Source organism: Trichosurus vulpecula (genome assembly GCF_011100635.1).
Source record: "Trichosurus vulpecula isolate mTriVul1 chromosome X unlocalized genomic scaffold, mTriVul1.pri SUPER_X_unloc_2, whole genome shotgun sequence".
NCBI classification, from domain to species: domain Eukaryota; kingdom Metazoa; phylum Chordata; class Mammalia; order Diprotodontia; family Phalangeridae; genus Trichosurus; species Trichosurus vulpecula.
Window position 1 is genome coordinate 1,528,771 of NW_023494378.1, and position 12,724 is coordinate 1,541,494.

Consider the following 12,724-nt stretch of genomic DNA (forward strand, 5'->3'; position numbering starts at 1 on the left):
AGGAGGAGAGGTAAGGACAATGCTGCCAGGGTGCTCTGAGGGACAGGTGACTTCCCTAAGGAATGCTGGGTGAGAGATAAAGGGAGGAGCAGTGAGTAGAGTACCGCCCCTGAGTTCAAATCTGTCCTCAGACACTTGACACACTCACTAGCCAAGTCACTTAACCCCAATTGCCCTGCCTCCCCCCTCTCCAAAAAAAATGTAAGGAAAGAAGTCAAGAGCATTATGATGGCTCTTGACCAGAATGGGCGGGGGGGAGTGAGAGAGCACGTGTCGCAAAAAATTTTAGTGCAGTTTTAAGCTTTAATAACTTCAAAAAGAAAAGACCCTTTGAAAGGTCAATTATTTACATTTTAAAAATACTGTTTCTTTTTAAAGATTCACATAACCACTTTGCACTCACTACTCTAGCCAACTTTTGAACTTCGTAAAAACTTTCCTCAGCTGCTTGTTGCTACTCAGTGACTTGTAATCCTCACCTCAAGATCATCCTAAGAACAAGGTTTTGATGTGACCCCACAAGAAAGTCTAATGGAGATAAGTGATTAAAAGGACAGCTAGGGGGCCCAGTCAGGAAGACGAGTTCAAATTCAGCCTCAGATACAAGCTGTGTGACTCTGGGCCTCAGTTTCCTCATCCTTGCCAAGATCCCCATGGTATGGTCCACAGGATCATGAAGAGTCCCATAAATGACTGAGGTGGCCAGGCAAGAGGACCCACTGGTCCTGATCTCAGAAAGTCATCCAGAAACTGTTGCATAGGCTATCGCCATAACAAGGTGTTCTGTTTTGTTAAAAATGAAAATTTGTTACTCAAAATTCACAAAACTAAATGGTTGCAAAAGAAATTTAAATTTTCACATGCTTTTTGTAATCATTGGGAATTAAAAAGCTTCTAACTGCAGTAAGACTTTAGGGACAGTGTGAAGTAAATGTGTGTGTCTGTCTAAGGGTAGTCACTGGAACAAAGAATACATGTCCATGAATAAGGTATAAGAAGACTGGAAAGATAGGAGGGACCTAGCTATGAAGGGCTTTGAACTCTAGCCAGGCAATTTCATATTTCATCCTGGAGTTTGAGTAGCAGAGAGACATGATAGGCCCTGCCTTTTAGGAAAATCAATTTAGTAGCTGAATGGAGGTTGGACTGGAAGGGGTAATGAGGGCCTGAGTGGTTGCAGTGCCAGAGTGTCAGATGTTTCAAAAGTAAAGTCGACAGGTCTTGTGAACAGCTTGGATATGGGGAGGGGGGAAAGGGGAGGGTGAGAGATAGTGAAGAGACTCCCAGCCCGGAAGGCTGGGGTACTGGGAAGATACTTGGGGAGGGGGGAGGGAAGAGAATGGGTTCGGTTTTTGACATGTTGAGTTTCGGATGTCTATTGGACATCCAATTCGAGATGTCAGAGAGGCAGTCAGATGTGGGAGATTGGAGTTGGGAGTGTCTGAGGCAGGAAAAGTAAATAAATGGCAGAATCATCAGCAGAGAGATGGTAATTAAATCCATGGGAGATTCCCCAAGTGAAGTAGGACAGAGCATATAAATACTACTGCTACCTGCTAGGTGTGAACCTGATGCTGTCCGATTGCTAAGAAATCATGGAGCCTGTATGAGGGCCAGAAGATAGGTGAATGTCACAATTTCTTTACAGGGGGGAGGGGGAGTGAAAACTACAGGTAAGCTTGTAGAACTGGACAGTGGATTATCAAGTAAGCATTTGACAGGGATCATTGCTGGACAGCTAATAATAATCACCAAACTGAAGACATTAAAAAAAATAGGGTTGCTAGTTTGGACCTTGACTTCGGCAACGAATTTGGTGTTGTTGGATGAGATGGCCAAATGTGGCCTGGAAATGAAGTCCAATTTTAGGACCTAGCTTTGAAGAAAGAGGAATGGTGAATTTATGGTGCCTCTACGCTTGGGTTTGGAGTGCTGGGAAGTCATGTTTAGAACAGACAAGGGATTGATTGTTGTCTTCAAAATGCCTCAAGGGTTAAGATGTGGAAAAGGGAATGTGTGCTCTCAGAGGGAGCCCCAGGTCCCAAGGGGCACATGGCTTGTAGACTCGAGCTCAATGATCTAACTGATAATGGCGAGTGAGGAAAAACCATTTTGGAAAGCATCTAGAAGCCTGGGAGACAAAACTGGTGTTTGCACAGCGACATTTTTATTGCTACTTAAGGCTTCCCTGCACATCAGCTTCCTCTCTTTGTTTTTGGCATTTAAAGAAATTGCAAAGAATAAACATTTGTATCATTCTACTAGACAGACACCATTCCCCAAAGCAAACCAGATGAAGCTTGTGCTCCCTGGGGAGACAAGACAACAAGAGAGAAGCAGAAAGGGAGCTGAATCAGAGCTGCAGCAGTAGGAGGGAGAGGCTCGTGCGTGCAGGGTCAGGAGAAGGAGCCTAAGAGGTGGGACTTGTTTTCAGTCCTTTTCTACACAGCTCCCGGTGATTTTCCAGCTGATTTTTATTCAGTAATTTAGATCTCCACTCTGGTGATTCCAGAGGAATTCTTGGAGAGGGAGTCTTTCTTGAAGGAAAGGTCTGACTGCAGCTTTGCCAAGTCCCAAAGATTGATCCGTCTTTGGTGGGTGGGTAAGTCGAGGAGCAGAAGCAGCAAGCCTGGACTAGCTGTGAAGAGGTGAAGACCAATGGAAGCCGTGCTGCCATTGGGTGCTGGGGCAAGATCAGGAAAACCAAGCTAATGTGCTCAGTAAACCCAGGAGACAGGTACCCATTGGGGGGAACTGCACGCCTGCTCAAAGGCCTCTTGCAATATCTTGAGGCTCTCATCAATACCATTATTTACCAGCGTGAAATCAAAATAATGTGCATATCTGCTGTGGATAGTCTCAGAATCCTTTTGCAGTTGCTGCAAAGCTTCTGACTGCAAAGAGAAAAGGAACAATTAAATGAAATTGTGTTGCCTCTACAGGCTATGAGTCTCTAAGTGCCACTGACCCTTTCCACTCCTGCCAGGACCCCACCTTACATCATTTCTACTTTTGATAAAACATTGTTCCTAGGGACTCTATTTGGATAACCTCCCCAACCCTCTCTGATTAAATGGTTAAAAACGAGGCAAAAAGAATCCCAGTTGGCCAGCCATAGGGGGGTGAGGAGCGGTGGGGTGGGGAGGAGAGAACAGGCCACTTGGTCCTGAAGTGAGGAAGCTTCTGCTCTTTTGGCTTCCACAGGACTTATCCCTTCTTAAGTTGAGAATCTTTAAGCTTATTTTTTTTAATAAAATTTTCATTTTGAACTAGATTTCTCTGCCATCTCTTGTGACAAAGCATTTGTTTCTTGGAAAAACTTTTCATGTTCTTTGACCAGTGTAGAGTGGGATGCACGACTCCTGCTTTGAGACATTTCTTGTCTATTTTTTTTTTTTTGCTCTGGAGGAGAGGGGTTGAAATCTACTAAATTTCATTCCCTGCCCCCCACCTCCCAGCTATGACTTGAGAGGCAGGATTCTCTTCCCACTCTGAGGTCAGCTTGCTACCTTCTATTCCTGCTGGAATTCACTAAGGAACAAACATGGGGCTCAACTCCTTTCCCAACCAACTTTCTAAATAAATAACCCTTTCCTAACTTTTAGTAATAAATACTAATCGCAGGGGCAGCTAGGTGGCACAGTGAGTAGAGCACTGGCCCTGGAGTCAGGAGGACCTGAGTTCAAATGTGACCTCAGACACTTGACACATGTACTAGCTGTGTGACCTTGGGCAAGTCACTTAACCCCAATTGCCCTGCCAAAAACAAGAAAACAAAACAAATAAATACTAATCTCTTACATATACTTGGATGGATGTTTGGTTTTATACCTCTTAGTTTGCCTTTTCACTCTTCCTTCTTTTTCCATATAAATTTCATTCTGATTTTGTTCAGCTCATATAATAAATGACATAAAAATAACAATACTACCTAAATTAATTTACTCTCAAAGTAATAATGAAAAATGGAAGGAAGGAGGGAGTGGAGGGGAGGGGAGTGGAATGCCAGATCTCAAAGTGTACTCCAAAGCCTCAACCACTGGTAGAGAGGCCGATCGATGGACCTAGTGTATATGACAGACCCAAAGATGTCAGCTACTGAGGGAAGGACTCCAGAGAAGCAAGGAAGAAATTAACCTTTCAGATCGATTGACAGGGTAAGAGTTCATGACTAAACAAGCACCAACAGAGGGTTGGGGAAAAGTATGGCAAATTTCTCTGACAAGGAGTTTCATATGCAAGATTTTATACACACACACGCAAATTGTAATAGATAAAAGAAACAAGCAGTTTTCAGAAGAAATCCAAGCAGCTTGGATAAACAATCACGAAAAAAATGTTTTGAATCATTAATCATTTAAAGAAGTGTACATTAAATCAACATAAAGGTTCCATCTCACACCCATCAGATTAGCAAAGATGACCAAAGAAAAAAAATGCTGGCAAGGATATGAGAAAGTAGGTACACTAATGCACTGTTGGTGGAGCTGTGAACTAAGTCCAACCATTCTGGACAACCACTTGGAAGGATGTCCAAGAAACCACTAAACTGTGAGACAGGGATACTATTTACTGGGTCTATAGCCCAAAAAGACCAGAGGAAAAGACTTCAGTGTCCAAAAAACTGGACTATCAGGGAAAAGTTAAATTATGATATTAGAATGTTGTTCCATAAGACAAGATGAAATGGAAAGTGGGAAGGGGAAAGGGAATAAGCATTTATTAAGAGCTCACTATGTGCCAGGAGAGGGAAATGGCAAAACACTCCAGTATCTTTGCCAAGAAAACCCCACCTCTTGATGAGGGTGAAAGAGGAGAGTGTTAAAGCTGGCTTGAAGCTTAACATCAAAAGAATGAAGACATTGGCAACTGGTCCCATCACTTGCTGGCAAACAGAGGGAGAAGAAGTGGAAGCAGTGTCACATTTTATATTCTTCCTCAAAGATCACTGCAGGTGGTGACTGCAGCCATGAAATTAAAAGACTAGCTCCTTGGAAGGAAAGCTGTGGCAAATCTAGACAGCATATGAAAAAGCAGAGATATCACCTTGCCAACAAAGGTCTGTACAGTCAAAGCTATGGTTTTTCCAGTAGCAATGGATGGCTATGAGAGTTAGATTATAAGAAAAGCTAAGCACTAGAGAATCGACCCTTTCAAATTGTGGTGCTGGAGAAGACTTTGGAGATTCTTTTAAAAAGCAAGGAGACCAATTCAATAAATTATTAAATTAACTCTGACTGTTCACTGAAGCTTAAATACTTTGGTCACATAAAGATGAGACTCACTGGAAAAGACCCTGATGTAGGGAAAGATTGAAGGCAAAAAGAGAAGGAGACGGCAGATGATGAGATGGATGGCGTCATGGAAAGAATGAGCACCCACGAACTTGGACAGACTTCAAGAGATAGCGGAGGACAGAAGGGGCGGGTATGCTATGGTGCCCTATGGTGCCACCTAGCTGCCTCTGAACCAACGCAGAGCAAAGTGAGCAGAACTGGAATGAGTTACGACAACAGCATAGAGAACAACATCTTTGAAAGACTTCAGAACTCTGCGCAAGAGCCTTCTTCCTCCTCCTCCTTCGAGGATCTTGTGGCTATATTTGCCATGGGGCTCTGTACATAATAGTCACTAAATAAATATTTCTTGAATATTTAGAAATATTTCTGCCAACATCTTTGGAATCCCAATTCTGACATCCAGCTTTTACTCCCGGCTTGGTGTTATTGAAAAAAATCTGGTAATCATCTGCCAGGCAGCACACTTAACAGTTAACTTAAGTCTTACGCAAATCTTACGAGTACTTCCACTGTGCCATCCACAAGGAGATCAGAAATTTTGTTAAAACACCCTCAGGAGAGGGTGTTCACAACTGGGGAGGGGAATCCCTACAGATCCCAAAACCCAGTTTTAAAAATCCTAACCCTTTTAAATAACCTGAAACATTTTCCAATTTTTTTTAATAGCATACACATCAGAAACTTCAACTCTAAAGGGTATGGACACACTTTAATTCTTGATCAACTTTAAGAACTCAAGATATACTTCTGTCCAGCTCCTAGGGGACAACCTTGGCAATCTGTACAGAGACAATTATGCAGGCAAAATCACCACCAGAAAGCCCAAATCCAAGTCACCATGACTGCCACACAAAGGACACAGGAAGGAAATTGACTCTCTTCCATAGGTTTAAGCAACAATACACTTTTTCCAACTATCTTCATAACTACTGTTTTCTCCAGGGAAAATTCAAGTAAGCAGGAGATTTGCATTATCCCTAGAAGGATACTTCCCTTTGGCCTGTGCTCTCTGGCCCTCCTCTGAGTACTGACCTCAATTCATACTTCTCAGTGTGCATGGATAGGGCAGGGGCCTATTCAGGAATTGTTTTTTTTCTTCTTGTCCTTAGTATCAGACATTGACTAGGGTAGATACTTAATGAATGCCTTGAATTAAATAGAGTTTCCTTAAAGGTGGGATTGCAGGGGAGATGAAAGGGGAGTTTTCCCAAAAGGACTATATCAAATATAGAGTACCTCTCCTTATACTAAAGTAATGAACTATCCCCTTCACTCTCTGGACTCAAAACATGGTTTCCTTTAGGATGAAAAGGAAGTCATTCTCAAAGAGGTGTCACTGCAGACAGCTACATAATAATACCTAGCTCCCACCCCACCTCCACTGTGGAATGTCCTAGAGGCTCCAGGCCTTCCTTTCTTCTCTCTCACCATCACTAGTCCTGTAACCTCCCCAGACAAGAGCTCTGCCTTTGCAGAATGATAGAGTACAAGGGTAGTTAGTCAAACATACCTCCCAGTCATGGGGGTGGGGGGCGAGGAAGGGGGTGGGCAGAAGTAGGCAGGGAGTAGCAGGGAAAAGGAGAACCATTTAGTCTTATAAGCAGACCTGAGGACCAGAAAGCTCAATCTTGGAGCTGCTGATTTAGGTTGGGCAAAAAAAGTTCAGAATCCAAGAAAACAATCCTCTTGTTTAAGAGGAAGAGGCCCAGAGAAAGGAAGGCAAGAATGAAGGAAGATAAGAATAAGAGATAAACATGGCATATAAAGAAAGGGAAAGAGCTGGAAGATTTGGGGGGAGTAGCTGGGAGACTGCGAGTCAGACCTCGAGCACAGCAAATGGGTTAAAAAGCAAATGACAGCTGGAAGGGGGTGGGTTCCCCAGGGTTATCACTTCTCTTTGCCCCCAGGGGTTTATCAAAAATACCATCAATTTAATAGAGGCAAGGAGCAGTCAGAATGGGTGCTACACAGATCCCAGAGTGTGCCCTCTCCATGTTTAGTCCCAGGTCTTCCTCCCCTTTCCCCCCAATGCCATCCCACCTGACGGGCCTTGTCTGTTGGAGCAATGAACACGATGAAGGGGGACAGTTCTGCCGTCCGAATAATCTTCAGGGTCTGGGGAGGGAAAGAGGGAAGAAATGAGAGTAAATGAGAATAGTAACTTTAAACCAATATACTGTCTCACTTGAGCCTCCTAATTGCTCTGCCTGAGAGGGAGGTACTACACATGTTGGTGTCTTCCCTTGTAGGATGCTCAGACGTTCCAGATCTGAACCCAGGTCTCTGCTGACACCAAATCTTGTGCGAATCTTTAGTTTGCACCGTACAGATCTCTGGTTCCCACTGTACGGCAACAAGAGCCTCCTCTATGTGACCAAGATGCACATTGTCATCTTGCTTCTTTCTGCTGAGTGTCACCTTGGGAGATCTCTAAGAATTGGGAAGCTTTCTTAGATACCAAACTTCAGGATGCCCCTGCCCCTGGTTTGGGGCCCTCTTCGTCAGGCCAGCCCTTCTAGCACACAGGTCCCCCTGAGGCTTCTTCTCCAGGCTCAATCTGCCCACTTCTTTCCTTTTTTTCACTTGGTCTTTTTTTTTGAGGGGGGAAGTCAGGGCAATTGGGGTTAAGTGACTTGGCCAAGGTCACACAGCTAGTAAGTGTGTCAAGTGTCTGAGGCCAGATTTGAACTCAGGTCCTCCTGACTCCAGGGCCGGTGCTCTACTCACTGTGTCACCTAGCTGCCCCATGCCCACTTCTTTACAATGCTCATTTTAGAGGATACTGAGGCCCAGAAAGGCGGAGGGCGGGGGGGCTTGGCTGAGGTCATAAATTACTTCTTGAGGGGAAGATTTGCAAACCTGCGTGCGACCTCAAAGAAGAGATGTAAGAAGGCACTTCCCGTCCCCTCCCCTCACACACACACACACACACACACAAATAAATATAGGGGATCAGGGTTTGGTTTGATGGAAACAGAAAATATTCTACTCATCTATTTTAAAAGTGACAGAAGGCACCTAACAATCTTTGTTCAATTAAACAAATACTTCCCTCCATGGAACTCTCCCTTGGTAAACAAAGTTTCCATAGTGTCTAAGGGAGAGATAACTCAAAGGTTTCCCAGAAACCTCGAAGGCATGGACCCTCCTTCCCTCCTCTCCCCTGCCCCCCACACCTTTGGCAGGCTGAGGAAACCTATGGGCCTCTTCTCAGGAGAATTTTTCAAAGGTGTAAAGCAAAATGCATAAGGTGACAAAGCAAACAATTATACTGAAAGAGAACTGCTAAAAAAAATGTTTTTAAAAACCTACCACGTTCCCAGCCCAGATCCAAGGTACATGTCAAACCCTAAATGTAGCAATAGCCCTTCTCCATGGGGGAAGAAAAAGGGACTTGTGAGAGCTGACCTGAGCTCACACACCAACCCACTCCATTTCAGGGAGGCTGACGAGGGGCTACATAAATCCATCCTTCCTTCCTTCCATTTCTCCCTCCCTCTCCCTCTCCCCCCCCACTTCTCCCTCTCCCCACCTCTCTCTCTCTCCCCCTCCCTCCCTCTCCCTCCCCCTTCCCCCCCTTCTCCCATTTTTGCAAAATGCCTTCTCTGCTGATGCCCAACCTAGTTTCTCCCTCTTCCTGGTCAGCACAACACTAAGTTATAGTAGGCCGCAGGAGCCAACAAACAGGGAAGCTTTTTTTCAAAGGACACCCTTGCCCTTCCCCCACCAACCTGAAGCTAAGTCTTCTTCCTATCATTAAGTATGGGTGCCTTGCTATTTCCTACTGTCTAGTGATGGCTACTCCACTGGGATGCTTTTCTATTTCGACCAAGTGAAGCTAGCAGGCAGCAAAGTTCTTTGGCCCATCCCTCTGCTCATCCATGAGGTCCAGGACCTCAGTCCATTCACCTGGGGCTCAATGTCCAGGATGGCAACTTTGTCCTGCTGATGGATTTGGTGCAATGTTTCAAATTTGGTGCCAAACATATTGCCTTGGTAGCTGCCAAATTCTAAGAATTCATTGGCTGAGATATTCTTGGTCATTTCCTCGGTGGAAATGAAGTGATAATCCTTCCCATTTTCTTCACTCTTCTTTGGAGGTCGGGTGGTATCTGCAGACAAGAGCCAAGAACACTCAAGTTCAGGCTTCTCTCCCTCAGTTTCCTGCCAAACATCTTCCCAAAGCAGAGGGCTTCCCAGGTCACTTCCCTGCTCAAAAGCCTTCACTGGTTCCCTGCTGCCTAATGTAGGAATGCCTGTTTGGCATTTAAAACCCTTCACAATTGGGATCCAACCTCTTTCCCCACTTATTTCCTGTTCTTTTCCACCCCCACCCCACTCCCATACTCTGTTCCAGTCAAATTGGCTGACTTGCTGTTTCCCAGATACGACATTGCATCTTTCATCACCATGCCCCTTTACAACGTGTTCCCCATGCCTGGTATGCTCTCCCTCCTCACCGCCGCCTTGCCTCCTTCAGAATGCCTTCAAGATTTCTTCCAGGTGGCCTTTCCTGGTATGACCTTCTCTCCCTCCTATAAAAAGCCTTTCTGTTCACTTTGCATTTACTTCTGTGAACAGTATTGTGCCTCTCCCTGCTCCGCTCATCTCCACCCATTAGAATGGATGATCTTGAAAAGCTGGGATTGTTTTGCATTTTATTTTTGTATCCCTAGTGGGTTTTGAAGGAGATAGGAGGGGAGAATATGGAGCTGTGATTTCATCAGAGAGGAACTTCCAGTGTGGAAACTCCTCCCACCAACACAGATGGACAACCTGCCTTTAAAGAGAAAGGCCTAGGCAATGAGGGCTAAAGTGACTTGCCCAGAGTCACACGGGTGGCATGTGCCAGAGTCACACGGTTGGCATGTGCCAGAGTCGGGGCTTGAACCTGGACTTTCCCACTTCTTAGGTTGGCTCATTATCTACTAAGCCAGTCACTCTGCCCCTCGCCTTGAGCAGAGTAGGTGCTTAATACTTACTGCACAAAGGAATGCCATAGACAATAAGTTCCTTGAAGGAAAGGAAGCATTTTGTTGCCTTTTGCTCACTTCAGTTTCTCCAGAGCATTGCACCTACTTAGAAATGTCTATAGGGGAGGTTAACATTGGCTATGGGAGGTAAGAAGGCCATGGGGCTGCTGGGCTCATCTGCCCCTTTGCTCTCCCTGGCTGAGGAAGATACAGCCACAATCACGGTAGTAGCCAGGTGACATTGGGAAAATGAGCTGAAGGCATCACACCCATCAGGCAGTTACCCTCTATACTGGAAGCAGACAAAACTCAATGCCATCCCCACCACCTGGGCAAAGAGGGGCCATTGGCCCAAAGCTGGCAAGGAAGGTAACTGACCAAATGGCTGACTATAGTATCAGACGCCAAGGCCAAGGACTCAAGCACAGAAAGATCAGGGGCAATGCCAAGATGTAACTCTTGGCTCAGGTCAAAGAGTAAGGACTAAGCCAAAGACAACTTAGCTTGTGAGCATGACAAGAAACTAGCTTCTCCACCACCAGGATCATGAGGCACTAGGGCAGAGGCAAGGCCAAGACACCTGCTCTGGCAGTCTATTGCTACAGGTTTCACAGTTTGCTTAGGCCTTAAATGCAGCCTCCCTCCCCTCCCCCCAATCTGCACATGAACTGACTTCCAGATTAGAGCTTGGCTATGAAGCTCCCAAGGGACACTCACATGGAGCTGGGTACACAAACTTCTCTGGATTCTTGCTGACCATGGCATTCTTGATGTGGCTGCGACCTACTCCGTTGGCTCCTGTTTGGGGAGAGAAGAGAAAGCCAGCAGGTAGAATTTAGCAGCAGCTGGGCTGCCACCACCACTCTGGGAAAGGGGAAAGTCAGGGCAGAGCAGAGCTGTGCCAGTTGGCTTCCTGCGATTCAACTCCAGCTAGAACAGATCCCAGCAGCTACTGGCCATTCTGACTAAAGTATATGAACTGACAGGGGAGAGGAGAGCAGAGCAGGTGGGCCAGGGGGCCTAATGCTAGGCAAGCATCCTTCCTTTCTTCCCCCAGGGAAGGGAGGGACAAATGCCTCTTTCCTTAAGCCCTTCTCTCTCTCTGTCTAGGCCATTTCTACAAAAGTTCAGGTGTCCACATGGTAAATTATCTTTAAACATTCTGGGGAACCTTCAAGAAAAGCTTCCAGCTTCATGTTCAATGTGGATGGACCACCCTCTCTCCTTCCCTTTCTCCCTCTCTCTTCTGCCTGTCTCTCTCACTTTGTCTCTGTCTCTCTCTCATAAGATCAAAGATCCTTCTAGTGCCAAAGCACCAGAAGTGGGTGACAGAAGTTTCTGCTTTTCTCTCTTGGAGAATTCAAGCTGAAGGCCATGACTTTGACCCAACCAGCCTGTTCCTCAAGCCTGATACACTCTCCCTCCTCTTCTTGAAACTTCCTGCTCCTCTTATCTCCTAACCTAGACATCTTTTTGTATATATTTCAGACTGACTGTAAGCTCCTGGAGGCCAGGGACTGTTTCATCGTGGTCTCTGTACCCCAACACCTAGCCCTATGTCTGGCCCCCTAACAGGACTCCCTCCCTTGAGGTTCCTGTGTTGAGTTGCTGCTCCCAGCCATATGCCAGGACAGACACCATGTTTCTGGAATCTAGCCAAAGGCTGCCACCCGCCTCTCCCTGCCCTCCCTCCCCGCCAACTCCAGGCATGCCCTTCTAATGGTGCCTCTGCTGCCTTTCACCCCTCTTTCTGGGGGTGAATGCCACTGGAGTGGGCACTTCTCCAGTGAGGGTAGAAGCTTTTCTCTGCTGCCAGTGGGGCAAGCCAGGGCTGCTGCCTGAAGAATGCAGGCCTCTTCACACACCTATCAGGACCAGGGTCTTCCTCTTGAATGCAGGGAGCTGCACGACTTCCTCATAGGAAACCACATCCAACTGATCGAAAACTAAAGGCAAAGAAAGAGAAGCCAACCGGAGTCAGCAGCCCAGCAGGTACCGTGGACATCATCACTCCAAGCATTGGGGAAGATCTCAACTTCCTTCCCAGTCCCTTTCTTTTGCCATCTTCTGGTCTATAGCTGGGAGGGACCTCAAAGGTCATCTAACCCAACTCCCTCCTTTTAAAGAGAATGAAACTGAGGAGCAGTGACTTGCCCAAAGTCACACAGCAAGTAAGCAATAGAGGCAGGATTTGAACCCAAGCCTTCTGTCTCCAGAGCCACTGGTGTGGAAACCATTCTTGAAGAAATACTTGAGTGTCCTAAGCATTTTTGAAATCCTGGAGCCCAAGTTCAAGTACGTGGATAACAAAAATATACACACCCAGTCCATTTTACAGGCAAGGAAAGTGAGGCCCAGAGAAGGGAGGGAATTTGCCCCAAGGTCAGCCAATATTAACAAGCAGAAGGTCACTTCCTAATGATAGGTGATCATATATTAATTACCTAATTA

General features: G+C 45.8%; 1 protein-coding gene across 1 annotated transcript in view; it reads right to left on the minus strand.

Annotated features, from left to right (window-relative positions):
* Nucleotides 1-2,145: 2,145 nt before the first annotated feature.
* The window catches only part of MPP1 (membrane palmitoylated protein 1), a 72,741-nt gene continuing 62,162 nt past the window's right edge, over nt 2,146-12,724 (minus strand). Inside the window, exons 8-12 of the mRNA XM_036740558.1 lie at nt 12,139-12,219; nt 10,991-11,071; nt 9,210-9,412; nt 7,341-7,415; nt 2,146-2,894 (exon numbers count right to left, since the gene is read on the minus strand). Coding sequence (XP_036596453.1) covers nt 2,718-2,894; nt 7,341-7,415; nt 9,210-9,412; nt 10,991-11,071; nt 12,139-12,219 — 617 coding nt within the window. The 3' untranslated portion in view covers nt 2,146-2,717. The remainder of the gene's footprint in view (nt 2,895-7,340; nt 7,416-9,209; nt 9,413-10,990; nt 11,072-12,138; nt 12,220-12,724) is intronic.